General features: G+C 38.4%; 1 protein-coding gene across 5 annotated transcripts in view; it reads right to left on the bottom strand.

Annotated features, from left to right (window-relative positions):
* Positions 1–15,231, bottom strand: part of GLIS3 (GLIS family zinc finger 3) — a 691,476-nt gene that overhangs the window by 473,493 nt on the left and 202,752 nt on the right. For 3 of the 5 annotated variants that reach the window (XM_086415266.1, XM_086415262.1, XM_086415265.1), the window contains one exon: positions 9,507–9,993. The exons of the other annotated variants lie outside the window; for them this stretch is intronic. In XM_086415266.1, the coding sequence (XP_086271392.1) occupies positions 9,507–9,894 (388 nt within the window). In that variant the 5' untranslated portion in view covers positions 9,895–9,993. The remainder of the gene's footprint in view (positions 1–9,506; positions 9,994–15,231) is intronic. 5 annotated transcript variants of the gene reach the window in all.

Raw genomic sequence — 15,231 nt, 5'->3', positions numbered from 1 at the left:
ATTGTATCCTTAAAACATGACACGTCAGAAGGAGCAAATCTATTAATGTATTTATGATATCCTCTGGCCTGGGTTTAAAGACTTCATGCTTGTACATATACTGATGTCACTCAGGTACCCATCATGTAAAGGCTGCCTAATGTCTCTTGGGTAGACAATGCCCCCACTGCTCAGAAGGACCGGTTGTTGAAAATTGTCAAGTACAATTTTCTAAAACAGGAGCAGGGGCCCAGAGCCTCAGCTCATGGATAGAAATGACCACTGAACAGTTTTGAGTTTATAAAGGTATACCTACTATTTCAGGAATAGCAGTAATCTTAGATTCTAATGGATAAAATAGGCAAGATTTCTCAGCACTCTTGTAACAGGAGCTCTCAGACTGCGGAGTCCTATTCAATGTCAATCCATGCAGCACATGAAAAATGAGATCTCTAGAAAAATGAGCCTCAGTCTCTTCATCCCTAAAATGGGACCAGTTATACTTACCTTACCCTATGGGATGATGCCTTTGATCAAATCATACAAAATGGTCACTATCAAAGGTTATGAACTACAAAGTACTGTACAAATCCAAAGTTGTTGCAGTTTAGGGACTTCCTTGGTAGTCCAGTGGTTAAGACTCCATGCTCCCAATGCAAGGGGCTCAGGTTTGATCCCTGGTCAGGGAACTAGATCTCACATGCCACAATGAAAGATCTCTCATGTAGCAACAAAAATCCTGCACACTGCCACTAAAACCCAGTGTAGTCAGATAAATTAAAAAAGAAAAAAAAAGTGGTTGCTATTTAACAGCTTTAGAAAATGCTGTGGGTAACTAACACATGTAACATTTCAACTTCATGTCCCATAGCATTTGAGGTATATGTAGAGGGCAGGGGTGTTAAATGGAATATTCTTTTAAAGGTAGAATGTTATGAGACTGACAAACCACTTTTATAACTGGAATAAATCGTGTCTGCCATTCAGTAATACTTGGAAATCCATCATCAATTTGACTTATATCCAGCATCAATAAATCACACAAAGTGAACCCTGTGCAGCCCAAAGAGTAAACAAAACTAAACACTGTGTTTCACCTGCCTTTTTGGCAAGACAAAATGAAAATTCTGGTTACTTCAACTGAAATAAAGCCTTTGGTCTCTGACTGGTTTGGTTATTTTTGGAATCTTTTATGGAATATTAACTTTAATTGCTCTAATTCTGCAGGAAGCCACACTGGAAGTGCAAGGAAATATAACTGATTAAAAAGCAGACATGAGGGGGAAAAATGTAACCACATATTTTGCCCCAACTTTCTTAAGCTAATATATCAACTATAACTCTTCAAAAATGCGGGATCCCCAGTTGCTATTCTTGCCCCAATTCTAACATGACTACATTTTAACACGCTTCACCCATTGATGTTAGCAGATTTTTTTATTGTCTGTTATTTTACCAGGGATCAACATAAGTGAAGCAATGATATAGGGAAGTAGCTTTTTAAATCAGTGGCAGACTTTAAAATTTCTGATACAGCAGTGAGAGAAAAATATGAAGCTTGTTGATCTACTAAGAAATTAAGCCCTAACCTAAGCTCCAGATCATAACCAATTGAATTAGTAAACCATGGACAATAAAAATAAAACTTGATGTAGTATTTAAAATACACTAGTTTTTAGACCTCCCAGGCTCACACAACGTATTTTCTTAGACGAGGTCTTTATAAGAGTCACCAACCTTAAGTGACACAAAAGAAGTTTTAAGTTCCAATTAGTTTGGTGTCCTTTGTTGATATTATTTTGCTTTTTCTGACCAACAATAATGAATAACCCACAAGCACTAATGAATAACTAACTCCCTTTGTCTCCAAGGACAGCAGAGCCCAACAAGAAATGTCAGAGGCCCTGAAGTAAAATAAAAAACCTTTACAATGAAAATCTTTCCAATTATATAGTCCTAGGGCTACTGCAAACTGTCGTTAAGTATTTAAATAGCTGTGTCAAACACACTTATAGTGAGGATCATAAAACCAATTTCCCAGATGCTTTGAAAAATGCATTTCTCCAGTCTAATTACAGTCTGTAACTGTGAGAAGAAAGCAGCGAGAAGCACCACTATTGGCACACCGTTACTGGGATTCTCTCCTCACCAATTATAGGAGGGTCAGAAAGCTGCCAGCTGCAGAATGTCCTCCACATTCAGTGACAAAGATCAGTATAAAAATTCTTATTTCAACACATTAAAATGTACATGTTTAATTACAGTAAGCAATCATTTTAAAAACAAATTTCATATCTTAGAAATACAAAGCTAAAGGTAAATTTTTCTTAGTTGTAGTACAGATAAAATAGAAATATACCCATGTTCCTAAAAATATACCCATGAACCAGCGTTCTTACTGACAGCTTTGCAGTGAGGAAGTGTGAGGAAGAACTCTGTGATGTTATATTTTAACTGGAACTCATTACCTTGTTCTGGTGTTATTTCCTCACTCTGTCCATAGAAAGGACCTAGAAGCAATGATATCCCAGAGCCAGTAAGAATACCCTTTCATCCAGTTTCCCAAATGGTTGATTCCAGGTCTGGGGCAGGGAAGTACAAGTGAGGCTAGACTATTTTGTGTCTCAAAGTAAGGAAGAACTTAATGGGAACATGTCAAAAGGACATAAGAACTGACCCGAAGGGGCTTCCATCGGTCAAATCTGAGACAGTTTGACCATCAGAAAAAATAGTGATGGAAATGAGTTATAGCACAGTGAATTTTTTAAAAGAATAAATGAATCTGCAATGACACTAAAAGAGAAGGGAGAGAAGTTCTCCTTTCCAGAAGAAGACCAGCTAATAAACATAGAAGGAATGATAAAATTAGAAAGTAACCTTTATGCAATCAGCAACATAATAACTGATTGAGACAAAGATCATCAATAAATCCTATGAAAGGTTATTAAAGATATTCACATATGATTATTTGTTAATTTTGAAAAGTGTCCTTTACAATGTAGCGATCTAGTGACACCACCTTAGACAGACAACCAAAAGCAGCATTACAGATACTAGGACAAATGACCATTTAGTGCCTTCTGGCATAACACAATAGGTGGTGCACAAATCACCGATGTAGCATTCTTGCCAAAAATGTTTAACCTGAACCCAGTTATGACAAAATGACCAGACTGATCAGGTTGTGAGACAAGACAGCTGCCCTGAACTTTTAAAAATATTAACACATTTTTGTCATGAAAACCACACAAAAAGTCAGGGAGATTAGGTCATTCCAAATTAAAGGACACCAAAGAAATATGACAACCAAATTTAACCCAAACGCAGTGGATGATCTTTTATTAGATCCTAGATTTTTTTTTTAATGGCTACAAATAACACTGGATTATAAGGGGGAGGGAGTAATACCTTATATTATAAATCATGATTAAGTAAAATAAAATACATAATGAATTTGAATATGAACTATATTTTAAGATATAACTGTTTATAAGTAATACTGTTGTATCAAAGCTAAATTTCTTGGTTATGATGAATGTATTTTAGGTATATAGCATGAAAGATACCTGCTTAGGAATTTAGGAGTAAAGGGTCACAAGGTCTGCAACTTACTTCCAAGTATTTCAGCTTACTTTAGAGATAAAGATGGAAAATGCCAAAAAGTAAAATACAATAGAAGGTAATACAAAATGAAAAAAAAAAAATCCAACTTTTAAAGAAAGATATTTAGGAATGAATAATACGTTTTATTTAAGAGATTAGTTACCTACGAATGGAAGTAGTTGAATGCAGTTTCTGGAAAAGCCAATGAAAAGAGGTAGATTGCAAGGGAGTAGAACCTTTTGTCTTTTCTAACAAAGACAGTTATGATCATGGGCCTGTCTTCCTCGAGCTTGTAACCATTAACAGCAGTCACCCACCCTTAACTGCTCTTTCTGTGGGAAAAATGAACTCCTATGACACAGGTTCCCAGATGCTCTCAGTTCATGGAATTCTTAGTGTCTCAGCAAATTTTTCATGGTGCCCCTAGGCCAAAAGGAACATCTAATAGTTCTGTTTATTAAGTAGTTAGGTGTCAATAACTTAATAGTATTTATGTACTAATAACTTATTATCTGTTTGAAAAAATAACAAATTTTTAAAATCATTTTTATTTCATTTTTAAATAACCACAATTATTAATGGGATGTGCATTTCAATCATGCCTTCTGCTGCTGCTGCTGCTGCTGCTGCTAAGTCGCTTCAGTCGTGTCTGACTCTATGCGACCCCATAGATGGCAGCCCACCAGGCTCCCCCATCCCTGGGATTCTCCAGGCAAGAACACTGGAGTGGGTTGCCATTTCCTTCTCCAATGCATGAAAGTGAAAAGTGAAAGTAAAAGTGAAGTCGCGTCCTCAAATCTTGGAATCAGATTGAACATCACCACCTTCACCTCCTATTTCACACTGATTTTCATTGAGCACTTGCTTTTGTTATTGTGGTAAAATATATGTAACATAAAATTTCCCATTTTAACCATTTTTAAGTGTACAGTTTAGTGGCTTTAACTATATTCACACTGTTGTACAACCATCACCAAGACCTATCTCCAGAACTTCCCAAACTGAAACCATGATCAACTTCCCAAACTGAAACCCTGTACCCATTAGTTAATAACTCCTCATTCTCTCCTTCCCTGGTCCACAGTAACCACCATTCTACTTTCTGTCTCTATGAATTTAATTATTGTAGGAACCTCATATGAGAAGAATCATACAATATTTGTCCTTCTCTGTCGGGCATATTTCATTAGCATAATGTCTTAAAGGTTTATCCATATTATAGCATATGTCATATTTCCTTCCATTTGAAGACTGAATAATATTCCATTGTATAAATACGACTATATCTGCTGCAGTCCATAGGGTCCCAAAGAGTCGGACATGACTGAGCGACTAAACTGAACTGATAGATATGACGCATTTTGTTTACCCATTCATTTACACTGATGGACACCTGAGTTACTTCTACCTTTGGCTATTGTGAAAAATGTTGCTCTGAACATAGATGTACAAACTACTTGCTTTTCTTAGTCACAACTACCAATTATGTAGTTTCTCAATTTACGATATCACCAAAAAGAACATACCGTAATCTAATGCTGAAACTGAACCGCCTCAAACTAGTGGTTTGCCTGCAGGGATGTCACATATCCCATGTCTCCTTCAAAATTTAAAATGTCTCATAGCTCTCTCTGAGTCTCCTGTGGTACCCCAGAGCACCTGGCACACCATTCGGGAACCACACTCTACAATGTTAAATCCATGGCTATTTGAGTTTTCATAGGAACAGAACTCAATCCTTAAGTAACATAAACATTAAAATCAAATTTATATTTCTCCTGAGGCTCCAACTGGAAATTTTTGAGTCTTCAATTCAGATGTTTGTCTGTATGACAATCCCTAAGTAACTTATTCTATTGGCAATATATAGAAAGATAAATAGATATACCTCCTATTGGTTCTGTGTCTCTGAAAAACTCTAATACACCCACAGAGTCACAAGTTCTTTGGCACTTATCCTTCTGGATCATGACATTGTCAACAGTGCACGGGAAAGCAGTGGCAAAGTCAGGGGGAGATGTCAGTCTCAAGCTTATCACATCAACCCCGAGGTTAAATCCTTCCACAGATTGCCAGTACCCTCGAGATAGATCCAAACTCCTTAGTATGTCACTCATGACCCTTCACCTGGTTGCTGCTTATTCTTTTCCAGCCTCATCTCTTACCCAGGTCTCCACACCTCCCCTCAATGTGAAACCAGACAGAAGTCCACGAAATGGACTATGGTCTCTCCCCTCCAGGTTTTGAGCATGCTTTTCTCTCTACCCAGAGCAAATTCCAGATAGTCCCTGTCCCTTCACAGGCATGTGGATGTGCGCGCACACACACACACACACACACACAAACACACACAGAGGACATACTCTCCTGTGATTGTAAAGTTAGCCCCTCATTCTTTAGGCATCTGTCCAGATACCCTACTCTTCTCCCAGATTCACCTTTCAAGCTCAGTCTGGGAACCCCTTCAAATGTTGCCCTATCTCCCTCAACCACGCTTTATTTTAAATGTTCATTTATTTTTCAATTCTCAACTCCCTAAGGGCCAGAACTATGTTTTATTGCCTATCACATCCCTAAAATTCATTTAAGAAGCTCTTCTTTATTTCTCCTTGCTATTCTCTGGAATTCTGCTTTCAGTTGTGTATCTTCCCCTTTCTCCCTTGCCTTTCACTTGTCTTCTTTCTAATTTATTTTTAAAGCCTCCTCAGACAACCACTTTGCTTTCTTGTATTTCTTTTTCTCTGGGATGGTTTTGGTCACTGCCTCCTGTACAATGTTATGAACCTCCATCCATAGCGGTTTTCCCTACTTTCTTCACTTTAAGTCTGGATTTTGCAATAATGAGTTCATGATCTAAGCCACAGTCATCTCTAAAGGAAATCAACCCTAAATATTCATTGGAAGGACTTATGCTGAAGCTGAAGCTACAATACTTTGACCACCAGGTGCAAAAAGCCAACTGATTAGAAAAGACCCTGATGCTGGAAAAGATTGAAGGCAAAAGAAGAATAGGGCGGCAGAGGATGAGATGGTTACATAGCACCACCGACTCAATGGACATGAATTTGAGCAAACCCTGGGGAGAGAGGAGGACAGAGGAGCCTGGCATGCTGCAGTCCGTGGGCTCTCAAAGAGCTGGACACAACTTAGCAACTGAACAGCAACAAATCCCCCAAACAGTAGCTCACCCATAACATATGCTTAATAAATATTTGTAGAACAAATGACTGGATGATGTTCAAACAGTTCCAGATCACCATTCTCAGTTATTGGCTTAGTTTAGAAACTATCAACCAAGATTTGAAAGGGACACAAGAAGCCACTCCTGGTAACATCCAGACCACTAGTGGTATCCAACCTGTAAGGTGAGGGAGAATAAAAATTCAGTTGTCCTCAACTCCTTACCCATGTCCCTGCATGCCCCAATCATGCAGATCTAGAAAAGACACCGCAAGCTTGGAAGTTAAGCAAGGAGCCAGAAAATCAAAAAGAGGAGAATCAGGAAGCAGTGCTAATTTCTACATGAGTTCCACGATGAACTGGCCCTGAGAGTTTGTTATTCCTTAAGTACCTGAAACATTTTTTTTTATCAACTATGACTATAATTATAAACGCATCTAGTCACTATCAAAGTAATATTCTCAAACTCCTTATTGCCTGACAAGGCTTAAGTTACTTATTTTTTTCTAGACTTTAATTCCTTTGTCAGTTATTCAACAATAGCATACATCTCAGGAGTGTTGTGAGGAATAACTGAGACTATGTATTGGAACGCACTTAACACAATGCCTAACACATGCTAAGTTATTATATAATAAGCACAAGTTTTTAATATTATCACCACTATTTCCTGCAAGTCAGGATTTCAAACACAAATATATATAAAAGCAAGCTACAGTTCACTAGTCAAGCACGAGCTGAAAGACTGTACTGGGCCTCAGCCCCTGTAAATACAAACACACGAGCTTGACATTAAGAAGCTCAGCTTGCCATGCCATGAACATAGCAACCCAACAATGGCAGAGCTAGTCTTGATGCAGCCCCCAGGGAAAGTTTTCCTGTACTTACACTAGATATCGGTTAGCTCTGAGAAATAAAACAACTCAAAACAAACCTAGACCAAAATAAATAAGTAAAAAAGAAAAGAAAAAAAGTTCCACATATGTTCAGGTTTTTTTAATCTATCCATTTATATCAACTTTTCCATACTCAGAAATACACAGACACTAAAACAAACAACTTTGGGGTTACCTGCCTGATATAAACCATTATTCATCATAATTGGCTAAGTTATGAGCTAACTAGGTGAATAGCCACTTACAAGGCTGCTAGTAATTTTATTTGGTGGTATAAACACTTGGAGGGGGAAATGGAAATCCACTCCAGTATTCTTACTTGGAAAATCCCATGGACAGAGGAGCCTGGCAGGCTACAGTCCATAGGGTTGGGAAGAGGAAGACATGACTGAGAATGCACATGCATAAACACTGAGTATAGGCATTTAAAAATACATGGTAAAAATATCTAGAGGAAAATATAATCATGCTCTGCTATATAACAAAGCTATGCTTTGCATAATATACATGCTCCTTTTTCTAGCCCCGATACACATATCATTAGCAATATAACCTCGTTAACTCAACATCAGTTTCTAGACAGAGCAAGTCATTCAAATAATTTGTTATTCTCTGACAATTACTCTTAATTCAAAATCTATGGTTAAAAAATAAAAGCTATTGGAGTATTACTCAGCCATTAAAAAGAATACATTTGAATCAGTTCTAATGAGGTGGATGAAACTGGAACCTATTATACAGAGTGAAGTAAGCCAGAAAGAAAAACACCAATACAGTATACTAACGCATATATATGGAATTTATAAAGATGGTAACAATAACCCTGTGTACGAGACAGCAAAAGAGACACCGATGTATAGATCAGTCTTATGGACTCTGTGGGAGAGGAAGAGGGTGGGGAGAATTGGGAGAATAGCATTGAAACATGTATAATATCATGTATGAAACGAGTCGCCAGTCCAGGTTCAATGCATGGTACTGGATGCTTGGGGCTGGTGCACTGGGACGACCCAGAGGGAGGGTAGGGGAGGGAGGAGGGAGGAGGGTTCAGGATGGGGAATGTGGGTATACCTGTGGCGGATTCATTTCGATATTTGGCAAAACTAATACAATATTGTAAAGTTTAAAAATAAAATAAAATTAAAAAAAAATAAAAAAATAAAAGCTATGGTAATTCAAAATCTACTGAATTGGAAGCATTCTCTCTGCACTCATCTCTCTCAAATTGGCAAGTTTTTCGAGTTCTCCACAAGTACAGACATACATCTGTTCAATATACTCTTCTAGCTGCTTTCTCTATTGTCACTAGCTATGTTATAAAGATTATAGGTTTTGCTCTTAGAATATTTTATCATTTTATGTACCTGTTCCACATTTTATTGGGTATTAAAATTTCTCCACTTTAAATCCTTTTCCTTCCAAACATCACCTTTCTTCTAGCATCCAACTAACATAATGACAGCTGCAGTCACCCATCTCCTCCATGGCCTGCAGAATCTAGCTCCTGGTAAGACAAGATGGAGCTCTGTGCATCCAGAGGGCAGGGTCTTGCTAAACATGCTCTTGTTTTCCTCTATGACACTTATGCTACCTCCCTGTTTTCAATCTTTCCATCTCATCTTCAACTGTTTCACAGTCCATGAAACAATACACTTACCACTGTGGTGCCCTCGTCCTCACACAAATGTACACATCCACATCCTTTCCTAGGAAGCTACATATCATTATGAGACTTTGACCCTGACACTGAATCATGTATTTTTCCATAGGATTTGCTTGCAGAGAAGAGACAAGGAAAAGAAAAACAACAGTGTCCACTTTTAAAAGATCCCAGAAAGACAATCCTACCTTTCCCAGAATTTGGAGGAAAGGGGCTTCCAAACTGCTGCTGCTTTGGCTTTAATGTGTGTGGCCCTGACACGCCTCCAGCCTGGGTGACCTGGAAACGTGGCTTCCCACTGGTGAGCACTTGCCTCCGGGGGCTCAAGGCAGGCAGATGGATGGGGCTCTCATTCACGTTGCTCTGAGGAGCCATCCCTCCTCCTGAGGGCATCTTGAGATGGAGGCTGTTAGCAAGGCTTCCAATGGCAGAGCTTGTTGTGCTGCCACAGGATGAGGGGCCAGGAGTCCCCGAATGGGCTTGAATGGGAGGGATGTGTTGGCCACTGACCATCCCAGGCCCCTGTGGGGTTCCTGATGTCCGCTGGAGATTCATGCTGCATGACCTTCCATTCATTCTGAAAAAACCTGTAGCCAGGTTGGTCAAATATCCAATGACACTAATGATTCCTTTCAGGCAAAGTCCAATAAGTTATCCATGGTGTGGTTTATTAGCCTGTTTAAAAAAATAAATGCAGGCATTTTTAAAAGTAAAAAGGAAAATAAGTTACAATGAGTTTTCAACCTGTGTAGCATTCATATCAGGAAGCACTCAGCAAAACAGTCTTTCATGTAGAACATGGTTATCGAATACATGGTTCACTGGCGGGCACTCTCCCCTCCTGCATTCATGGTAGACATGGATTATGGATCACTGCATTGTTTTGTTTTGTTTGCCACTGAACCGTTCTCAATACAGTGCTCTTGGCAACTATAACCAATCTACTGGTGCCAGCTCGCAAAATGGAACTTACTTTGCTCCACTGCTATGGTGCATCCTGGGAAACCCAAATGCATCACCTTCATGAGCTGTAAGACTGCTGCCCAAAGGTTCCAGTAAACAAACAGAAAGATGATACAAACTCTAAATGCGATTGTGAGGACATTAACAAAGCAATTTTCTCATGGTTCCTAGATTAACAAAAGATTTTTTGAAATAGGCATGGGGATTTCATAAAGGCTTCATATATCTAAATATTTACAGCAGCATTAGAGTCTTAGTTCTATATTGATCCTGAGTTGATGGGGATGAAAATATAATCAACATCACAATACTCTCACCTTTCAGTAAGATCCTAGAAAAGGATAAGGCTGTGTGAAATGCTCTACAGAGAACATAAGGACAAAACAACCCTTCTCAAGGTGAGTATGTTCGCCATGTACCACGCACGGTAAACTGATAGGAGTTCCACAAAGCTGCCATCTGCCATCCTACCACCCTCTTTCTCAAGTGGCAGAGGGAGAACCAAAAGCAGTGACGTGGCCACAGGACAGCATCATCCATCTGTGTGTCAGTACTCCCTGGTTACAAATCATTCAGAAAGGCTTTTTCCTCTCTTGATCTATAGTTCCCCAAAATGTATGTCATGCCATGACTAAGGACTAAGTGCCACTACTCCCAATAAATGACAGACTCAGTCACAATTTGAATTCTTTTAAGTAAACATGACAGTCATGGAAAGAAGCCAACGTTGGACAATACAGACTGGGTGCAAAGTAGTAACGGCCAGATATCCTCAACTGGACGAGTCCTCCTTTTTTCTATGATCCAATGTCTTAGATGAATATTTCCAACTCAACTCCCAAAAGAATGTTCCATAAATCACTGAGCACAGGATATCAACCATGGTAAACTTTTTGTGAGGGGGTTTTCTTTTTTCTTTATCATTTTAGAAAATCAGAAATACAGGTATCCCTTGCTTTTCAAAAGTTCACTTTATGCCACATCACTTTCAGAAGATTTATCTTAGTAACTGTTTTCACTAACCAAAAGAAATTTGAGGAGGGATTTTCACTCTTAAGAAAAAAAAGTGTACAAAAAACCTCGAATAGCCAAAGCTATCTTGAGAAAGACGAATGGAACTGGAGGAATCAACCTGCCTGACTTCAGGCTCTATTACAAAGCCACAGTTATCAAGACAGTATGGTACTGGCACAAAGACAGAAATATTGATCAATGGAACAAAATAGAAAGCCCAGAGATAAATCCACGCACATATGGACACCTTATCTTTGACAAAGGAGGCAAGAATATACAATGGATTAAAGACAACCTCTTTAACAAGTGGTGCTGGGAAAACTGGTCAACCACTTGTAAAAGAATGAAACTAGACCACTTTCTAACACCTTACACAAAAATAAACTCAAAATGGATTAAAGATCTCAACGTAAGACCAGAAACTATAAAACTCCTAGAGGAGAACATAGGCAAAACACTCTCTGACATACATCACAGCAGGATCCTCTATGACCCACCTCCCAGAATATTGGAAATAAAAGCAAAAATAAACAAATGGGACCTAATTAAACTTAAAAGCTTCTGCACAACAAAGGAAACTATTAGCAAGGTGAAAAGGCAGCCTTCAGAATGGGAGAAAATAATAGCAAATGAAGCAACTGACAAACAACTCATCTCAAAAATATACAAGCAACTCCTACAGCTCAACTCCAGAAAAATAAATGACCCAATCAAAAAATGGGCCAAAGAACTAAATAGACATTTCTCCAAAGAAGACATACAGATGGCTAACAAACACATGAAAAGATGCTCAACATCACTCATTATCAGAGAAATGCAAATCAAAACCACTATGAGGTACCATTTCACGCCAGTCAGAATGGCTGCAGTCCATAAGTCTACAAGCAATAAATGCTGGAGAGGGTGTGGAGAGAAGGGAACTCTCTTGCACGTTGGTGGGAATGCAAACTAGTACAGCCACTATGGAGAACAGTGTGGAGATTCCTTAAAAAACTGGAAACAGAACTGCCTTATGATCCAGCAATCCCACTGCTGGGCATACACACTGAGGAAACCAGAAGGGAAAGAGACACGTGTACCCCAATGTTCATCACAGCACTGTTTATAATAGCCAGGACATGGAAGCAACCTAGATGTCCATCAGCAGATGAATGGATAAGAAAGCTGTGGTACATATACACAATGGAGTATTACTCAGCCATTAAAAAGAATACATTTGAATCAGTTCTAATGAGATGGATGAAACTGGAACCTATTATACAGAGTGAAGTAAGCCAGAAAGAAAAACACGAATACAGTATACTAACGCATATATATGGAATTTAGAAAGATGGTAACAATAACCCTGTGTACGAGACAGCAAAAGAGACACTGATGTATAGATCAGTCTTATGGACTCTGTGGGAGAGGGAGAGGGTGGGGAGATTTGGGAAAATAACATTGAAACATGTATAATATCATGTATGAAACGAGTCGCCAGTCCAGGTTCGATGCACGGTACTGGATGCTTGGGGCTGGTGCACTGGGACGACCCAGAGGGAGGGGAGGGGAGGGAGGAGGGTGGAGGGTTCAGGATGGGGAACGCGGGTATACCTGTGGTGGATTCATTTCGATATTTGGCAAAACTAATACAATATTGTAAAGTTTAAAAATAAAATAAAATTTAAAAAAAAAAAGAAAAGAAACCTAAAAAAAAAAAAAAGAAAGAAAAAAAGTGAAAAACAAAAACATCATTCAGCATTTGTTCTGCAGGGGGCTATTACAGAGGCAGTCCTCATCCCAAGCAGTGAGATTGGTAGCATCAAGCTCCTTTCCCTAGGAACAATACTCAGCATCTCAACTTCAAGCCTCCATAGCATCAAACTGTGTCTGTGAGCATCTGTACTTTATCTCAGTTTATTTTGTACATCCCTTAGCAACATGTATCCTAAGTAATTGCTCCTTAACTTTATGCCATTTCAGCTGACCTATGACCACTTTACTTTCAGATAGTGGAGGAAATCTGTAGTATTTAATTTTCAAGCCAAGCATTCACTGTGCCTTCTGCAAAGTTGACTGTATATGTCCATGTATTGAGGAACTTCTAAGATCACCAACAATATAAGTCTAGAATGCTTTCTTTAACTTTATCAAGTCTCCATTCTACTAATAATTCTATCAGTCTACCACATTTAATACTTAAATGCCATCTAGTCCTCAGAAACAATCCTAGGTCTCATTCCTATCTTTCCCTCCACTACAGTAGCCAAGAAGGGACAAATAAATGCAATGCAGATTATTCAAACCTGCATCATTTAAGCTTATTTATGAAACAATAAGAAATAACCCTGTATCAGACTGGTTGTAAGATTTTTTTTTTTTTTAAATGCTGGAAAAATCCCAATGCCTTTTCTGCTGCACCCATTTAGAAGAACTCAAGTGTATTACCAGCTGGTCTGCTGATTCATTGGTTGATTGTGGGCAAGAGTCATTTAATGTCTCTGTGCTTTGCCAGATGATATTGGCCATCTATTCTCCACTCATTGATAAAATAGTGTTTTCTGAAGCACTTTGAACCCTACACAAGAAAGCACTTATTCAGCACCAATCAAAAAAAAGGCAAAATAAATATATTGTATTGGCAATTTGTTGAAAATAAAGAATTATACAACATGACTGGAAATATGAGTCACTAAGACCATGGTCCAGGTGACAAGTGTCTGCAGATTTGCAGACTGTGCCCATTTCCAGGTTTTTAAAAATAAAGGAGTTAGTTCTGGCAGTAAGATCATATACAAGCAGGAATTCTCATCAAAAATGTGGATAAAAACATGTAAGTACTAGACCATTAAGAAGGTGAGTTTGTAAGAGGAAAAATAATTAAAGCACGAAGAACTTAGTTATAAGAATTCAAACTTGCTTGAATATTTATCTTATTTTTATTTTTTATAAATCACACTCCTGTTTTAAATAGCTTTAGGGTGAAAGTAAAAACAACAACAAAAAATGTACTTAAATTTTATTACTAAAAAAGCAACAGCCAGAAAGTAAAGTGATTAATACCATAAAGAAAAACCAATAGGTCAATGTTGTGTGAGCTGAGAAAAACCAGCCTCAAGACAAAAATAAAATAAACTGTATGAAAAATATGCCAAATAATCCAGTTCTCACATTAATTATACAAGCAGATTTTTCAAACATTAGATACCAGAATTTAAAAATCAATTTGTTTATTCACATTATATAGTATTCTATGTGCTTTTTGGCTAGGTCATATGATCATGTGTAATTTTGAGCCTACTTGGTAACAAAAAAGGAATAAACAACTAACTTGTAAGAAAAACCCATCCTCACTGAGTCAGAGTAAACAGCATTCCCAACGAGAATTTAGGAGACCTGAGTTTTACTTGTGGCAAACCATTTATAACTTCTCTGGACAGTTTTTCCTCCACAAAAGATGAAGAATTTGGTGATAATCACTTGAAATTTTGTTCTTTCCAATAATTAAGAAAAGGAAGATTATAGAAAGTACTCATTAACTATGATGAAGGATAAATGTGTAGTTTTCTAAAACATATCTGTTTCTGGCGGTGCTGGGTGTTGGTTATTGCTCGAGCTTTCTCTAGTTGTGGTGAGTGGGGGCTTCTCATTGTGGTGGCTTCTCTGTTTGCAGAGCAGGGGCTCCAGGTCGCATGGGCTTCAGCAGTTGCAGTTCTCAGGCTCTAGACCACGGGCCCAGTAGTTGTTGCCCACAGGCTTAGTTACCCTGAGGCATGTGGGATCTACCCGGACCAGGGATCAAACCCATGTCCACTGCATTGGCAGGCAGATTCTATACCCTGAGTTACCAGGGAAGCCCAAATATGTAGATTTTGTGTCTGCGGCACTTAAATCAAAGGGATTGGGTGGATATGAAAGCAACAAAGAACAGCAATCTCTACCAACTCCATCAAAACA

Source organism: Bos grunniens, chromosome 8 (genome assembly GCF_055505025.1).
Source record: "Bos grunniens cultivar Pamir isolate PY7600 chromosome 8, Bosgru_T2T1.0, whole genome shotgun sequence".
Classification (NCBI taxonomy): Eukaryota; Metazoa; Chordata; class Mammalia; order Artiodactyla; family Bovidae; genus Bos; species Bos grunniens.
The sequence above is the reverse complement of the archived record's forward strand: the minus strand, read 5'-3'. Positions and strand labels throughout refer to the sequence as shown.